The 19,618-nt window shown below is 44.4% G+C and overlaps 1 protein-coding gene across 1 annotated transcript in view; it reads right to left on the reverse strand.

Moving 5' to 3' along the window:
• The window catches only part of LOC124024582 (EH domain-binding protein 1-like), a gene marked incomplete at its 5' end in the record, with an annotated part of 62,781 nt that extends 52,275 nt beyond the window's left edge, over window positions 1-10,506 (reverse strand). Inside the window, one exon of the mRNA XM_046338481.1 lies at window positions 10,325-10,506. Coding sequence (XP_046194437.1) covers window positions 10,325-10,506 — 182 coding nt within the window. The remainder of the gene's footprint in view (window positions 1-10,324) is intronic.
• Window positions 10,507-19,618: the final 9,112 nt, after the last annotated feature.

Consider the following 19,618-nt stretch of genomic DNA (forward strand, 5'->3'; position numbering starts at 1 on the left):
TATTACACACTGAGACTGGTATTATACTGAGACTGGTATTATACTGAGACTGGTATTATACTGAGACTGGTATTATACTGAGACTGGTATTATACTGAGACTGGTATTACACACTGAGACTGGTATTATACTGAGACTGGTATTATACTGAGACTGGTATTATACACTGAGACTGGTATTATACACTGAGACTGGTATTATACGGAGACTGGTATTACACTGAGACTGGTATTATACTGAGACTGGTATTACACACTGAGACTGGTATTATACTGAGACTGGTATTATACACTGAGACTGGTATTATACTGAGACTGGTATTACACACTGAGACTGGTATTACACTGAGACTGGTATTACACACTGAGACTGGTATTATACTGAGACTGGTATTATACTGAGACTGGTATTATACTGAGACTGGTATTATACACTGAGACTGGTATTACACTGAGACTGGTATTACACTGAGACTGGTATTATACTGAGACTGGTATTACACACTGAGACTGGTATTACACTGAGACTGGTATTACACACTGAGACTGGTATTACACACTGAGACTGGTATTACACTGAGACTGGTATTATACTGAGACTGGTATTATACTGAGACTGGTATTATACTGAGACTGGTATTACACTGAGACTGGTATTACACTGAGACTGGTATTATACTGAGACTGGTATTACACTGAGACTGGTATTACACTGAGACTGGTATTACACACTGAGACTGGTATTACACACTGAGACTGGTATTACACTGAGACTGGTATTACACTGAGACTGGTATTACACTGAGACTGGTATTATACTGAGACTGGTATTATACTGAGACTGGTATTATACTGAGACTGGTATTACACACTGAGACTGGTATTACACACTGAGACTGGTATTACACTGAGACTGGTATTACACTGAGACTGGTATTATACTGAGACTGGTATTACACACTGAGACTGGTATTATACTGAGACTGGTATTACACTGAGACTGGTATTACACTGAGACTGGTATTACACTGAGACTGGTATTATACTGAGACTGGTATTATACTGAGACTGGTATTATACTGAGACTGGTATTATACTGAGACTGGTATTACACACTGAGACTGGTATTATACTGAGACTGGTATTATACTGAGACTGGTATTATACTGAGACTGGTATTACACACTGAGACTGGTATTACACACTGAGACTGGTATTACACACTGAGACTGGTATTACACACTGAGACTGGTATTACACACTGAGACTGGTATTACACACTGAGACTGGTATTACACACTGAGACTGGTATTATAGTGAGACTGGTATTATACTGATACTGGTATTACACACTGAGACTGGTATTATACTGAGACTGGTATTACACACTGAGACTGGTATTACACTGAGACTGGTATTATACTGAGACTGGTATTACACACTGAGACTGGTATTACACACTGAGACTGGTATTACACTGAGACTGGTATTATACTGAGACTGGTATTATACTGAGACTGGTATTATACTGAGACTGGTATTACACTGAGACTGGTATTACACTGAGACTGGTATTACACTGAGACTGGTATTACACTGAGACTGGTATTACACTGAGACTGGTATTATACTGAGACTGGTATTATACTGAGACTGGTATTATACTGAGACTGGTATTACACTGAGACTGGTATTACACTGAGACTGGTATTACACTGAGACTGGTATTACACTGAGACTGGTATTATACACTGAGACTGGTATTATACACTGAGACTGGTATTACACACTGAGACTGGTATTACACACTGAGACTGGTATTATACTGAGACTGGTATTACACTGAGACTGGTATTACACACTGAGACTGGTATTATACTGAGACTGGTATTATACTGAGACTGGTATTATACTGAGACTGGTATTAAACACTGAGACTGGTATTACACACTGAGACTGGTATTACACACTGAGACTGGTATTACACACTGAGACTGGTATTACACACTGAGACTGGTATTACACACTGAGACTGGTATTATACTGAGACTGGTATTATACACTGAGACTGGTATTACACTGAGACTGGTATTACACTGAGACTGGTATTATACACTGAGACTGGTATTACACACTGAGACTGGTATTATACTGAGACTGGTATTATACTGAGACTGGTATTACACACCGAGACTGGTATTACACTGAGACTGGTATTATACTGAGACTGGTATTATACTGAGACTGGTATTACACTGAGACTGGTATTATACTGAGACTGGTATTACACTGAGACTGGTATTACACACTGAGACTGGTATTATACTGAGACTGGTATTACACACTGAGACTGGTATTACACACTGAGACTGGTATTACACTGAGACTGGTATTACACTGAGACTGGTATTATACTGAGACTGGTATTACACTGAGACTGGTATTACACACTGAGACTGGTATTACACTGAGACTGGTATTAGACACTGAGACTGGTATTACACACTGAGACTGGTATTACACACTGAGACTGGTATTAGACACTGAGACTGGTATTATACTGAGACTGGTATTACACACTGAGACTGGTATTACACACTGAGACTGGTATTACACACTGAGACTGGTATTACACTGAGACTGGTATTATACACTGAGACTGGTATTATACTGAGACTGGTATTACACTGAGACTGGTATTATACTGAGACTGGTATTATACTGAGACTGGTATTACACTGAGACTGGTATTACACTGAGACTGGTATTACACTGAGACTGGTATTATACTGAGACTGGTATTATACTGAGACTGGTATTACACTGAGACTGGTATTACACTGAGACTGGTATTATACTGAGACTGGTATTAGACACTGAGACTGGTATTAGACACTGAGACTGGTATTATACTGAGACTGGTATTATACTGAGACTGGTATTAGACACTGAGACTGGTATTATACTGAGACTGGTATTATACTGAGACTGGTATTACACTGAGACTGGTATTAGACACTGAGACTGGTATTATACTGAGACTGGTATTACACTGAGACTGGTATTATACACTGAGACTGGTATTACACACTGAGACTGGTATTATACTGAGACTGGTATTACACTGAGACTGGTATTATACTGAGACTGGTATTACACTGAGACTGGTATTACACTGAGACTGGTATTATACTGAGACTGGTATTATACTGAGACTGGTATTACACTGAGACTGGTATTACACTGAGACTGGTATTATACTGAGACTGGTATTATACTGAGACTGGTATTATACACTGAGACTGGTATTAGACACTGAAACTGGTATTATACTGAGACTGGTATTACACTGAGACTGGTATTACACTGAGACTGGTATTAGACACTGAGACTGGTATTATACTGAGACTGGTATTATACTGAGACTGGTATTACACTGAGACTGGTATTATACACTGAGACTGGTATTACACACTGAGACTGGTATTATACTGAGACTGGTATTACACTGAGACTGGTATTACACACTGAGACTGGTATTACACACTGAGACTGGTATTATACTGAGACTGGTATTACACACTGAGACTGGTATTACACACTGAGACTGGTATTATACTGAGACTGGTATTACACACTGAGACTGGTATTACACACTGAGACTGGTATTATACACTGAGACTGGTATTACACACTGAGACTGGTATTATACTGAGACTGGTATTACACTGAGACTGGTATTACACACTGAGACTGGTATTATACTGAGACTGGTATTACACACTGAGACTGGTATTACACTGAGACTGGTATTACACTCTGAGACTGGTATTAGACACTGAGACTGGTATTACACTGAGACTGGTATTACACACTGAGACTGGTATTATACTGAGACTGGTATTACACTGAGACTGGTATTATACACTGAGACTGGTATTACACTCTGAGACTGGTATTATACTGAGACTGGTATTATACACTGAGACTGGTATTACACTGAGACTGGTATTAGACACTGAAACTGGTATTACACACTGAGACTGGTATTATACTGAGACTGGTATTACACACTGAGACTGGTATTACACTGAGACTGGTATTATACACTGAGACTGGTATTACACTCTGAGACTGGTATTATACTGAGACTGGTATTATACTGAGACTGGTATTACACACTGAGACTGGTATTACACACTGAGACTGGTATTACACTGAGACTGGTATTACACTGAGACTGGTATTATACTGAGACTGGTATTACACACTGAGACTGGTATAACACACTGAGACTGGTATTATACTGAGACTGGTATTATACTGAGACTGGTATTATACACTGAGACTGGTATTATACACTGAGACTGGTATTATACACTGAGACTGGTATTATACTGAGACTGGTATTACACTGAGACTGGTATTATACTGAGACTGGTATTATACTGAGACTGGTATTATACTGAGACTGGTATTATACACTGAGACTGGTATTACACACTGAGACTAGTATTACACTGAGACTGGTATTACACACTGAGACTGGTATTACACACTGAGACTGGTATTACACTGAGACTGGTATTATACTGAGACTGGTATTACACTGAGACTGGTATTACACTGAGACTGGTATTACACTGAGACTGGTATTATACTGAGACTGGTATTACACACTGAGACTGGTATTACACACTGAGACTGGTATTACACTGAGACTGGTATTACACTGAGACTGGTATTACACTGAGACTGGTATTACACTGAGACTGGTATTATACTGAGACTGGTATTATACTGAGACTGGTATTACACACTGAGACTGGTATTACACTGAGACTGGTATTACACACTGAGACTGGTATTATACTGAGACTGGTATTATACTGAGACTGGTATTATACTGAGACTGGTATTATACTGAGACTGGTATTACACACTGAGACTGGTATTATACTGAGACTGGTATTATACTGAGACTGGTATTATACACTGAGACTGGTATTATACACTGAGACTGGTATTATACTGAGACTGGTATTACACTGAGACTGGTATTATACTGAGACTGGTATTACACACTGAGACTGGTATTATACACTGAGACTGGTATTATACACTGAGACTGGTATTATACACTGAGACTGGTATTATACTGAGACTGGTATTATACTGAGACTGGTATTATACTGAGACTGGTATTATACTGAGACTGGTATTATACACTGAGACTGGTATTATACACTGAGACTGGTATTATACACTGAGACTGGTATTATACTGAGACTGGTATTACACTGAGACTGGTATTATACACTGAGACTGGTATTACACTCTGAGACTGGTATTATACTGAGACTGGTATTATACTGAGACTGGTATTACACACTGAGACTGGTATTACACACTGAGACTGGTATTACACACTGAGACTGGTATTACACTGAGACTGGTATTATACTGAGACTGGTATTACACTGAGACTGGTATTACACTGAGACTGGTATTATACTGAGACTGGTATTACACACTGAGACTGGTATTACACTGAGACTGGTATTACACACTGAGACTGGTATTACACACTGAGACTGGTATTACACTGAGACTGGTATTATACTGAGACTGGTATTACACTGAGACTGGTATTACACTGAGACTGGTATTATACTGAGACTGGTATTACACTGAGACTGGTATTACACACTGAGACTGGTATTACACACTGAGACTGGTATTACACTGAGACTGGTATTACACTGAGACTGGTATTACACTGAGACTGGTATTATACTGAGACTGGTATTATACTGAGACTGGTATTACACACTGAGACTGGTATTACACACTGAGACTGGTATTACACTGAGACTGGTATTACACTGAGACTGGTATTATACTGAGACTGGTATTACACACTGAGACTGGTATTATACTGAGACTGGTATTACACTGAGACTGGTATTACACTGAGACTGGTATTACACTGAGACTGGTATTATACTGAGACTGGTATTATACTGAGACTGGTATTATACTGAGACTGGTATTACACACTGAGACTGGTATTATACTGAGACTGGTATTATACTGAGACTGGTATTACACACTGAGACTGGTATTACACACTGAGACTGGTATTACACACTGAGACTGGTATTACACACTGAGACTGGTATTACACACTGAGACTGGTATTACACACTGAGACTGGTATTACACACTGAGACTGGTATTATAGTGAGACTGGTATTATACTGATACTGGTATTACACACTGAGACTGGTATTATACTGAGACTGGTATTATACTGAGACTGGTATTACACTGAGACTGGTATTACACTGAGACTGGTATTACACTGAGACTGGTATTATACTGAGACTGGTATTATACTGAGACTGGTATTATACTGAGACTGGTATTACACACTGAGACTGGTATTATACTGAGACTGGTATTATACTGAGACTGGTATTACACACTGAGACTGGTATTACACACTGAGACTGGTATTACACACTGAGACTGGTATTACACACTGAGACTGGTATTACACACTGAGACTGGTATTACACACTGAGACTGGTATTATAGTGAGACTGGTATTATACTGATACTGGTATTACACACTGAGACTGGTATTATACTGAGACTGGTATTATACTGAGACTGGTATTACACACTGAGACTGGTATTACACTGAGACTGGTATTACACTGAGACTGGTATTATACTGAGACTGGTATTATACTGAGACTGGTATTACACACTGAGACTGGTATTACACACTGAGACTGGTATTACACTGAGACTGGTATTATACTGAGACTGGTATTATACTGAGACTGGTATTATACTGAGACTGGTATTACACTGAGACTGGTATTACACTGAGACTGGTATTACACTGAGACTGGTATTACACTGAGACTGGTATTATACTGAGACTGGTATTATACTGAGACTGGTATTATACTGAGACTGGTATTACACTGAGACTGGTATTACACTGAGACTGGTATTACACTGAGACTGGTATTATACACTGAGACTGGTATTATACACTGAGACTGGTATTATACACTGAGACTGGTATTACACACTGAGACTGGTATTACACACTGAGACTGGTATTACACTGAGACTGGTATTACACTGAGACTGGTATTACACACTGAGACTGGTATTATACTGAGACTGGTATTATACTGAGACTGGTATTATACTGAGACTGGTATTAAACACTGAGACTGGTATTACACACTGAGACTGGTATTACACACTGAGACTGGTATTACACACTGAGACTGGTATTACACACTGAGACTGGTATTACACACTGAGACTGGTATTACACACTGAGACTGGTATTACACACTGAGACTGGTATTATACTGAGACTGGTATTATACACTGAGACTGGTATTACACTGAGACTGGTATTACACTGAGACTGGTATTACACACTGAGACTGGTATTACACACTGAGACTGGTATTATACTGAGACTGGTATTATACTGAGACTGGTATTATACTGAGACTGGTATTACACACCGAGACTGGTATTACACTGAGACTGGTATTATACTGAGACTGGTATTATACTGAGACTGGTATTACACTGAGACTGGTATTATACTGAGACTGGTATTACACACTGAGACTGGTATTATACTGAGACTGGTATTACACACTGAGACTGGTATTACACTGAGACTGGTATTACACTGAGACTGGTATTATACTGAGACTGGTATTACACACTGAGACTGGTATTACACTGAGACTGGTATTACACTCTGAGACTGGTATTAGACACTGAGACTGGTATTACACTGAGACTGGTATTACACACTGAGACTGGTATTAGACACTGAGACTGGTATTAGACACTGAGACTGGTATTATACTGAGACTGGTATTACACACTGAGACTGGTATTACACACTGAGACTGGTATTACACACTGAGACTGGTATTACACTGAGACTGGTATTATACACTGAGACTGGTATTATACACTGAGACTGGTATTATACTGAGACTGGTATTACACTGAGACTGGTATTATACTGAGACTGGTATTATACTGAGACTGGTATTACACTGAGACTGGTATTATACTGAGACTGGTATTATACTGAGACTGGTATTACACTGAGACTGGTATTACACTGAGACTGGTATTATACTGAGACTGGTATTATACACTGAGACTGGTATTATACACTGAGACTGGTATTAGACACTGAGACTGGTATTATACTGAGACTGGTATTACACTGAGACTGGTATTAGACACTGAGACTGGTATTATACTGAGACTGGTATTACACTGAGACTGGTATTAGACACTGAGACTGGTATTATACTGAGACTGGTATTACACTGAGACTGGTATTATACACTGAGACTGGTATTACACACTGAGACTGGTATTATACTGAGACTGGTATTACACTGAGACTGGTATTATACTGAGACTGGTATTACACTGAGACTGGTATTACACTGAGACTGGTATTATACTGAGACTGGTATTACACTGAGACTGGTATTACACTGAGACTGGTATTACACTGAGACTGGTATTATACTGAGACTGGTATTATACTGAGACTGGTATTATACACTGAAACTGGTATTAGACACTGAAACTGGTATTATACTGAGACTGGTATTACACTGAGACTGGTATTACACTGAGACTGGTATTAGACACTGAGACTGGTATTAGACACTGAGACTGGTATTATACTGAGACTGGTATTACACTGAGACTGGTATTATACACTGAGACTGGTATTACACACTGAGACTGGTATTATACTGAGACTGGTATTACACTGAGACTGGTATTACACACTGAGACTGGTATTACACACTGAGACTGGTATTATACTGAGACTGGTATTACACACTGAGACTGGTATTACACACTGAGACTGGTATTATACTGAGACTGGTATTACACACTGAGACTGGTATTACACACTGAGACTGGTATTATACACTGAGACTGGTATTACACACTGAGACTGGTATTATACTGAGACTGGTATTACACTGAGACTGGTATTACACACTGAGACTGGTAATAAACTGAGACTGGTATTACACACTGAGACTGGTATTACACTGAGACTGGTATTACACTCTGAGACTGGTATTAGACACTGAGACTGGTATTACACTGAGACTGGTATTACACACTGAGACTGGTATTATACTGAGACTGGTATTACACTGAGACTGGTATTATACACTGAGACTGGTATTACACTCTGAGACTGGTATTATACTGAGACTGGTATTATACACTGAGACTGGTATTACACTGAGACTGGTATTAGACACTGAAACTGGTATTACACTCTGAGACTGGTATTATACTGAGACTGGTATTACACACTGAGACTGGTATTACACTGAGACTGGTATTATACACTGAGACTGGTATTACACTCTGAGACTGGTATTATACTGAGACTGGTATTATACTGAGACTGGTATTACACACTGAGACTGGTATTACACTGAGACTGGTATTATACACTGAGACTGGTATTACACTGAGACTGGTATTATACTGAGACTGGTATTATACACTGAGACTGGTATTATACACTGAGACTGGTATTATACTGAGACTGGTATTATACTGAGACTGGTATTACACTGAGACTGGTATTATACTGAGACTGGTATTATACTGAGACTGGTATTACACTCTGAGACTGGTATTATACACTGAGACTGGTATTACACTCTGAGACTGGTATTACACTCTGAGACTGGTATTATACACTGAGACTGGTATTACACTCTGAGACTGGTATTACACTGAGACTGGTATTATACTGAGACTGGTATTATACTGAGACTGGTATTATACACTGAGACTGGTATTACACTCTGAGACTGGTATTATACTGAGACTGTTATTATACTGAGACTGGAGGGTGAGAACAACAGAAGGGGAGTAGGAAGACAGACAATGGAAAGAAACAGAGATAGGAACTGATATGGAAGAAAACCAGAGTAGTAAAAGATGAGTTCAAGGAGGAGAGATGTTTAGGGGGCTAGATTTGGGGGGGGGGTTGACTTTTGTGAAGGGATCATATTTACGCGGCTTTGCCGTGTGTGTGTGTGTGTGTGTGTGTGTGTGTGTGTGTGTGTGTGTGTGTGTGTGTGTGTGTGTGTGTGTGTGTGTGTGTGTGTGTGTGTGTGTGTGTGTGTGTGTGTGTGTGTGTGTGTGTGTGTGTGTGTGTGTGTGTGTGTGTGTGTGTGTGTGTGTGTGTGTGTGTGTGGACTTACGTGGCCTTGCCCTCACGGAGGAAGATGCAGGAGAGGGAGAACTGTAGCGTGGCAGACACCACCTTCTTGGAGAGGGGCTTGAACTTGAGCTTGACGTCAGTCTGTGTGGGCATGGGGCTGGCATACTGCTTCATGTTGATGCTGCTGCTGGCCAGAGCCTTTCTACGACCTGAAGGAGACTCCTGAGAGATGGAGGGAGAGAGAGAGAGGGGAGGGAGGGTAGAGAGGGGAGGGAGGGAGGGTAGAGAGGGGAGGGAGGGAGAGATGGAGGGAGGGTAGAGAGGGGAGGGAGGGAGAGATGGAGGGAGGGTAGAGAGGGAGGGAGGGAGGGAGGGAGGGAGGGAGGGAGGGAGGGAGGGAGGGAGGGGAGGGAGGGAGGGAGGGAGGGAGGGGAGGGAGGGAGGGAGGGAGGGAGGGAGGGATAAATACTTGTTAAAATCTGGTGGATAGATTGAAGGAGTTTTGTGCTGATGGAATGTCTAATAAAGGAGTCATATTCTATTCTGTCACCATCCCTCTACCTCCCACAGCCTCTTCCCAGTGGCACCACATCTGAAACCATTAGACAGCTGGAGAGAATAATGGCATAAAGGCCCATTAGTACAACTCTACCATACCAATCCAAACCCGTTCTGATCTTCCAAAGTGCCTTCAGGTAGGAGCTAGGGGCCGATATTGAACTGGGCCCATGTCACCACAGCCCTGGTAAAAGGCATCATGGGAATGGAACTAGAGAAGACCGATGTTGTGTGTTGTTCGCTGTTCACACAACACATGGAAATAAATCATGAAATGTCTTAGAGGGGGGGGTGACAACTTGGAAGTGAAAAATAGGCCAGCAGCTGACAGGCCAGCAACTGATAGGCCAGAAGCTTACAGGCCAGCAGCTGATAGGCCAGAAGCTTACAGGCCAGCAGCTGATAGGCCAAAAGCTAAGTCTTGTCCGAATTCTAGATAAGGAACAAAACACACCCACACAGTTACGCCCAAAGATTTGGAAACCAAAACACAGTGATACATCTAGTCTCTCTCTCCTCTAGGTGTAAAACACTGATACATCTAGTCTCTCTCTCCTCTAGGTGTAAAACACTGATACATCTAGTCTCTCTCTCCTCTAGGTGTAAAACACTGATACATACATCTAGTCTCTCTCTCCTCTAGGTGTAAAACACTGATACATCTAGTCTCTCTCTCCTCTAGGTGTAAAACACTGATACATCTAGTCTCTCTCTCCTCTAGGTGTAAAACACTGATACATCTAGTCTCTCTCTCCTCTAGGTGTAAAACACTGATACATCTAGTCTCTCTCTCCTCTAGGTGTAAAACACAGTGATACATCTAGTCTCTCTCTCCTCTAGGTGTAAAACACTGATACATCTGGTCTCTCTCTCCTCTAGGTGTAAAACACTGTATATATATACACTGTATATATGTAAATACTCCATGCTGCCTTGCTGTCAGAGAACAGAGGACCTCCATGCTGCCTCGCTGAACAGAGGACCTCCATGCTGCCTCGCTGAACAGAGGACCTCCATGCTGCCTCGCTGAACAGAGGACCTCCATGCTGCCTTGCTGTCAGAGAACAGAGGACCTCCATGCTGCCTTACTGTCAGAGAACAGAGGACCTCCATGCTGCCTCGCTGAACAGAGGACCTCCATGCTTTCTCGCTGAACAGAGGACCTCCATGCTGCCTTGCTGTCAGAGAACAGACGACCTCCATGCTGCCTCGCTGAACAGAGGACCTCCATGCTGCCTCGCTGAACAGAGGACCTCCATGCTGCCTCGCTGAACAGAGGTACTCCATGCTGCCTCGCTGAACAGAGGACCTCCATGCTGCCTTGCTGTCAGAGAACAGAGGACCTCCATGCTGCCTCGCTGTCAGAGAACAGAGGACCTCCATGCTGCCTCACTGAACAGAGGACCTCCATGCTGCCTCGCTGAACAGAGGACCTCCATGCTGCCTCGCTGAACAGAGGACCTCCATGCTGCCTCGCTGAACAGAGGATCTCCATGCTGCCTCGCTGAACAGAGGACCTCCATGCTGCCTCGCTGAACAGAGGAGCTCCATGCTGCCTCGCTGTAAGAGAACAGAGGACCTCCATGCTGCCTCACTGAACAGAGGACCTCCATGCTGCCTCGCTGAACAGAGACCTCCATGCTGCCTCACTGAACAGAGGACCTCCATGCTGCCTCACTGAACAGAGACCTCCATGCTGCCTCACTGAACAGAGGACCTCCATGCTGCCTCACTGAACAGAGGACCTCCATGCTGCCTCACTGAACAGAGGACCTCCATGCTGCCACGCTGTAAGAGAACAGAGGACCTCCATGCTGCCTCACTGAACAGAGACCTCCATGCTGCCTCGCTGAACAGAGGACCTCCATGCTGCCTCGCTGTAAGAGAACAGAGGACCTCCATGCTGCCTCACTGAACAGAGACCTCCATGCTGCCTCACTGAACAGAGACCTCCATGCTGCCTCACTGAACAGAGACCTCCATGCTGCCTCACTGAACAGAGACCTCCATGCTGCCTCGCTGTAAGAGAACAGAGGACCTCCATGCTGCCTCGCTGAACAGAGACCTCCATGCTGCCTCACTGAACAGAGGACCTCCATGCTGCCTCGCTGTAAGAGAACAGAGGACCTCCATGCTGCCTCGCTGAACAGAGACCTCCATGCTGCCTCACTGAACAGAGGACCTCCATGCTGCCTCGCTGAACAGAGGACCTCCATGCTGCCTCACTGAACAGAGACCTCCATGCTGCCTCACTGAACAGAGACCTCCATGCTGCCTCACTGAACAGAGACCTCCATGCTGCCTCACTGAACAGAGACCTCCATGCTGCCTCGCTGAACAGAGATCTCCATGCTGCCTCACTGAACAGAGGACCTCCATGCTGCCTCGCTGTAAGAGAACAGAGGACCTCCATGCTGCCTCACTGAACAGAGACCTCCATGCTGCCTCGCTGAACAGAGACCTCCATGCTGCCTCGCTGAACAGAGGACCTCCATGCTGCCTCGCTGAACAGAGACCTCCATGCTGCCTCGCTGAACAGAGACCTCCATGCTGCCTCACTGAACAGAGACCTCCATGCTGCCTCACTGAACAGAGACCTCCATGCTGCCTCACTGAACAGAGACCTCCATGCTGCCTCACTGAACAGAGACCTCCATGCTGCCTCACTGAACAGAGACCTCCATGCTGCCTCGCTGTAAGAGAACAGAGGACCTCCATGCTGCCTCACTGAACAGAGGACCTCCATGCTGCCTCACTGAACAGAGACCTCCATGCTGCCTCACTGAACAGAGACCTCCATGCTGCCTCACTGAACAGAGACCTCCATGCTGCCTCACTGAACAGAGACCTCCATGCTGCCTCACTGAACAGAGACCTCCATGCTGCCTCACTGAACAGAGACCTCCATGCTGCCTCACTGAACAGAGACCTCCATGCTGCCTCGCTGTGTTGATACGACACCCGGGTCATTCTGCCTTCTCTCTTTCTCTCCCCAGCTCGCTCACTTTTCTTTCTCTCTCGTCGGTCTTGTGTCCTGGAAGCGCTGCCTGGAGTTGTCAGTTAAATAACTGTCTTTGGGGAACTGTGTGTTGGGAGGGAGGGAGTGTGTCAACTCTATCCAGCATAATAACTGAAGACTGCAGCTAAGTCTTGTCAGTATTCTAGATAGGGAACAACACACAGGAGAAATGAAGCGTCTGTCAGACAACTGAATCTCTCTCCATCTCACTGTCTCTCTCCATCTCACTGTGTCTCTCTTCATCTCACTGTCTCTCTCCATCTCACTGTCTCTCTCTTCATCTCTCTCTCCATCTCACTGTGTCTCTCTCCATCTCACTGTGTCTCTCTCCATCTCACTGTGTCTCTCTTCATCTCACTGTGTCTCTTTAGTCTCTCCATCTCACTGTCTCTCTCCATCTCACTGTCTCTCTCCATCTCACTGTGTCTCTCTTCATCTCACTGTGTCTCTTTAGTCTCTCTCCATCTCACTGTCTCTCTTGTCATCTCTCTCTCCATCTCACTGTGTCTCTCTCCATCTCACTGTGTCTCTCTTCATCTCACTGTCTCTCATTAGTCTCTCTCCATCTCAATGTCTCTCTCCCCATCTCACTGTGTCTCTCTCCATCTCACTGTGTCTCTCTCCATCTCACTGTGTCTCTCTCCATCTCACTGTGTCTCTCTTCATCTCACTGTGTCTCTCTTCATCTCACTGTGTCTCTCTCCATCTCACTGTGTCTCTCTTCATCTCACTGTGTCTCTCTCCATCTCACTGTGTCTCTCTCCATCTCACTGGGTCTCTCTCCATCTCACTATGTCTCTCTCCATCTCACTGTGTCTCTCTCCATCTCACTGTGTCTCTCTTCATCTCACTGTGTCTCTCTCCATCTCACTGTGTCTCTCTTCATCTCACTGTGTCTCTCTTCATCTCACTGTGTCTCTTTAGTCTCTCTCCATCTCACTGTCTCTTCATCTCTCTCTCCATCTCACTGTGTCTCTCTCCATCTCACTGTGTCTCTCTTCACCTCACTGTGTCTCTTTAGTCTCTCTCCATCTTACTGTGTCTCTCTCCATCTCACTGTCTCTCTCTTCATCTCTCTCTCCATCTCACTGTCTCTCTCCATCTCACTGTCTCTCTCCATCTCACTGTGTCTCTCTTCATCTCTCTCTCTCTCCTCTCACTGTCTGTCTCTTCATCTCTCTTCATCTCTCTCTCCTCTCACTGTCTGTCTCTTCATCTCTCTCTCTCACTGTCTGTCTCTTCATCTCTCTCTCTCTCCATCTCACTGTGTCTCTCTTCATCTCACTGTGTCTCTCTCCATCTCACTGTGTCTCTCTTCATCTCACTGTGACTCTCTCCATCTCACTGTGTCTCTCTCCATCTCACTGTGTCTCTCTTCATCTCACTGTGTCTCTCTCCATCTCACTGTGTCTCTCTCCATCTCACTGTGTCTCTCTCCATCTCACTGTGTCTCTCTCCATCTCACTGTCTCTCTCCATCTCACTGTGTCTCTCTCCATCTCACTGTCTCTCTCTTCATCTCTCTCTCCATCTCACTGTGTCTCTCTTCATCTCACTGTCTCTCATTAGTCTCTCTCCATCTCACTGTCTCTCTCTCCATCTCACTGTGTCTCTCTCCATCTCACTGTGTCTCTCTTCATCTCACTGTGTCTCTCTCCATCTCACTGCGTCTCTCTTCATCTCACTGTGACTCTCTCCATCTCACTGTGTCTCTCTTCATCTCACTGTGTCTCTCTTCATCTCACTGTGTCTCTTTAGTCTCTCTCCATCTTACTGTGTCTCTCTTCATCTCACTGTGTCTCTCTTCATCTCACTGTGTCTCTTTAGTCTCTCTCCATCTTACTGTGTCTCTCTTCATCTCACTGTGTCTTTCTCCATCTTACTGTGTCTCTCTCCATCTCACTGTGTCTTTCTCCATCTCACTGTGTCTCTCTTCATCTCACTGTGTCTCTCTTCATCTCACTGTGTCTTTCTCCATCTCACTGTGTCTCTCTTCATCTCACTGTGTCTCTCTTCATCTCACTGTGTCTCTCTTCATCTCACTGTGTCTCTTTAGTCTCTCTCCATCTTACTGTGTCTCTCTTCATCTCACTGTGTCTTTCTCCATCTTACTGTGTCTCTCTCCATCTCACTGTGTCTTTCTCCATCTCACTGTGTCTCTCTTCATCTCACTGTGTCTCTCTTCATCTCACTGTCTCTCATTAGTCTCTCTCCATCTCACTGTCTCTCTCCATCTCACTGTGTCTTTCTCCATCTTACTGTGTCTCTCTCCATCTCACTGTGTCTTTCTCCATCTCACTGTGTCTCTCTCCATCTCACTGTGTCTCTCTCCATCTCACTGTGTCTCTCTCCATCTCACTGTGTCTTTCTCCATCTCACTGTGTCTCTCTTCATCTCACTGTGTCTCTCTCCATCTCACTGTGTCTTTCTCCATCTCACTGTGTCTCTCTTCATCTCACTGTGTCTCTCTCCATCTCACTGTGTCTTTCTCCATCTCACTGTGTCTCTCTCCATCTCACTGTGTCTCTCTCCATCTCACTGTGTCTCTCTCCATCTCACTGTGTCTTTCTCCATCTCACTGTGTCTCTCTTCATCTCACTGTGTCTCTCTCCATCTCACTGTGTCTCTCTCCATCTCACTGTGTCTCTCTCCATCTCACTGTGTCTCTCTTCATCTCACTGTGTCTCTCTCCATCTCACTGTGTCTCTCTCCATCTCACTGTGTCTCTCTTCATCTCACTGTGTCTCTCTTCATCTCACTGTGTCTCTCTCCATCTCACTGTGTCTCTCTCCATCTCACTGTGTCTCTCTCCATCTCACTGTGTCTCTCTCCATCTCACTGTGTCTTTCTCCATCTCACTGTGTCTCTCTCCATCTCACTGTGTCTCTCTCCATCTCACTGTGTCTCTCTCCATCTCACTGTGTCTCTCTTCATCTCACTGTGTCTCTCTCCATCTCACTGTGTCTCTCTCCATCTCACTGTGTCTCTCTCCATCTCTGTGTCTCTCTCCATCTCACTGTGTCTCTTCATCTCACTGTGTCTCTCTTCATCTCACTGTGTCTTTCTCCATCTCACTGTGTCTCTCTCCATCTCACTGTGTCTCTCTCCATCTCACTGTGTCTCTCTTCATCTCACTGTGTCTCTCTCCATCTCACTGTGTCTCTCTCCATCTCACTGTGTCTCTCTCCATCTCACTGTGTCTCTCTCCATCTCACTGTGTCTCTCTCCATCTCACTGTGTCTCTCTTCATCTCACTGTGTCTCTCTCCATCTCACTGTGTCTCCTCTCCATCCTCACTGTGTCTCTCTCCATCTCACTGTGTCTCTCTCCATCTCACTGTGTCTCTCTCCATCTCACTGTGTCTCTCTCCATCTCACTGTGTCTCTCTCCATCTCACTGTGTCTCTCTCCATCTCTCTCTCCATCTCACTGTGTCTCTCTCCATCTCACTGTGTCTCTCTCCATCTCACTGTGTCTCTCTCCATCTCACTGTGTCTCTCTCCATCTCACTGTGTCTCTCTCCATCTCACTGTGTCTCTCTTCATCTCACTGTGTCTCTCTTCATCTCACTGTGTCTCTCTCCATCTCACTGTGTCTCTCTCCATCTCACTGTGTCTCTCTCCATCTCACTGTGTCTCTCTCCATCTCACTGTGTCTCTCTCCATCTCACTGTGTCTCTCTCCATCTCACTGTGTCTCTCTCCATCTCACTGTGTCTCTCTCCATCTCACTGTGTCTCTCTCCATCTCACTGTGTCTCTCTCCATCTCACTGTGTCTCTCTCCATCTCACTGTGTCTCTCTCCATCTCACTGTGTCTCTCTCCATCTCACTGTGTCTCTCTCCATCTCACTGTGTCTTTCTCCATCTCACTGTGTCTCTCTCCATCTCACTGTGTCTCTCTCCATCTCACTGTGTCTCTCTCCATCTCACTGTGTCTCTCTCCATCTCACTGTGTCTCTCTCCATCTCACTGTGTCTCTCTCCATCTCACTGTGTCTCTCTCCATCTCACTGTGTCTCTCTCCATCTCACTGTGTCTCTCTCCATCTCACTGTGTCTCTCTCCATCTCACTGTGTCTCTCTCCATCTCACTGTGTCTCTCTTCATCTCACTGTGTCTCTCTTCATCTCACTGTGTCTCTCTCCATCTCACTGTGTCTCTCTCCATCTCACTGTGTCTCTCTCCATCTCACTGTGTCTCTCTTCATCTCACTGTGTCTCTCTTCATCTCACTGTGTCTCTCTCCATCTCACTGTGTCTCTCTCCATCTCACTGTGTCTCTCTCCATCTCACTGTGTCTCTCTTCATCTCACTGTGTCTCTCTTCATCTCACTGTGTCTCTCTCCATCTCACTGTGTCTCTCTCCATCTCACTGTGTCTCTCTTCATCTCACTGTGTCTCTCTCCATCTCACTGTGTCTCTCTTCATCTCACTGTGTCTCTCTTCATCTCACTGTGTCTCTTTAGTCTCTCTCCATCTCACTGTCTCTTCATCTCTCTCTCCATCTCACTGTGTCTCTCTCCATCTCACTGTGTCTCTCTTCACCTCACTGTGTCTCTTTAGTCTCTCTCCATCTTACTGTGTCTCTCTCCATCTCACTGTCTCTCTCTTCATCTCTCTCTCCATCTCACTGTCTCTCTCCATCTCACTGTCTCTCTCCATCTCACTGTGTCTCTCTTCATCTCTCTCTCTCTCCTCTCACTGTCTGTCTCTTCATCTCTCTTCATCTCTCTCTCCTCTCACTGTCTGTCTCTTCATCTCTCTCTCTCACTGTCTGTCTCTTCATCTCTCTCTCTCTCCATCTCACTGTGTCTCTCTTCATCTCACTGTGTCTCTCTCCATCTCACTGTGTCTCTCTTCATCTCACTGTGACTCTCTCCATCTCACTGTGTCTCTCTCCATCTCACTGTGTCTCTCTTCATCTCACTGTGTCTCTCTCCATCTCACTGTGTCTCTCTCCATCTCACTGTGTCTCTCTCCATCTCACTGTGTCTCTCTCCATCTCACTGTCTCTCTCCATCTCACTGTGTCTCTCTCCATCTCACTGTCTCTCTCTTCATCTCTCTCTCCATCTCACTGTGTCTCTCTTCATCTCACTGTCTCTCATTAGTCTCTCTCCATCTCACTGTCTCTCTCTCCATCTCACTGTGTCTCTCTCCATCTCACTGTGTCTCTCTTCATCTCACTGTGTCTCTCTCCATCTCACTGCGTCTCTCTCCATCTCACTGTGACTCTCTCCATCTCACTGTGTCTCTCTTCATCTCACTGTGTCTCTCTTCATCTCACTGTGTCTCTTTAGTCTCTCTCCATCTTACTGTGTCTCTCTTCATCTCACTGTGTCTCTCTTCATCTCACTGTGTCTCTTTAGTCTCTCTCCATCTTACTGTGTCTCTCTTCATCTCACTGTGTCTTTCTCCATCTTACTGTGTCTCTCTCCATCTCACTGTGTCTTTCTCCATCTCACTGTGTCTCTCTTCATCTCACTGTGTCTCTCTTCATCTCACTGTGTCTTTCTCCATCTCACTGTGTCTCTCTTCATCTCACTGTGTCTCTCTTCATCTCACTGTGTCTCTCTTCATCTCACTGTGTCTCTTTAGTCTCTCTCCATCTTACTGTGTCTCTCTTCATCTCACTGTGTCTTTCTCCATCTTACTGTGTCTCTCTCCATCTCACTGTGTCTTTCTCCATCTCACTGTGTCTCTCTTCATCTCACTGTGTCTCTCTTCATCTCACTGTCTCTCATTAGTCTCTCTCCATCTCAC

The sequence above is a fragment of the Oncorhynchus gorbuscha genome, unplaced genomic scaffold (genome assembly GCF_021184085.1).
Source record: "Oncorhynchus gorbuscha isolate QuinsamMale2020 ecotype Even-year unplaced genomic scaffold, OgorEven_v1.0 Un_scaffold_1933, whole genome shotgun sequence".
Taxonomy (NCBI): Eukaryota; Metazoa; Chordata; class Actinopteri; order Salmoniformes; family Salmonidae; genus Oncorhynchus; species Oncorhynchus gorbuscha.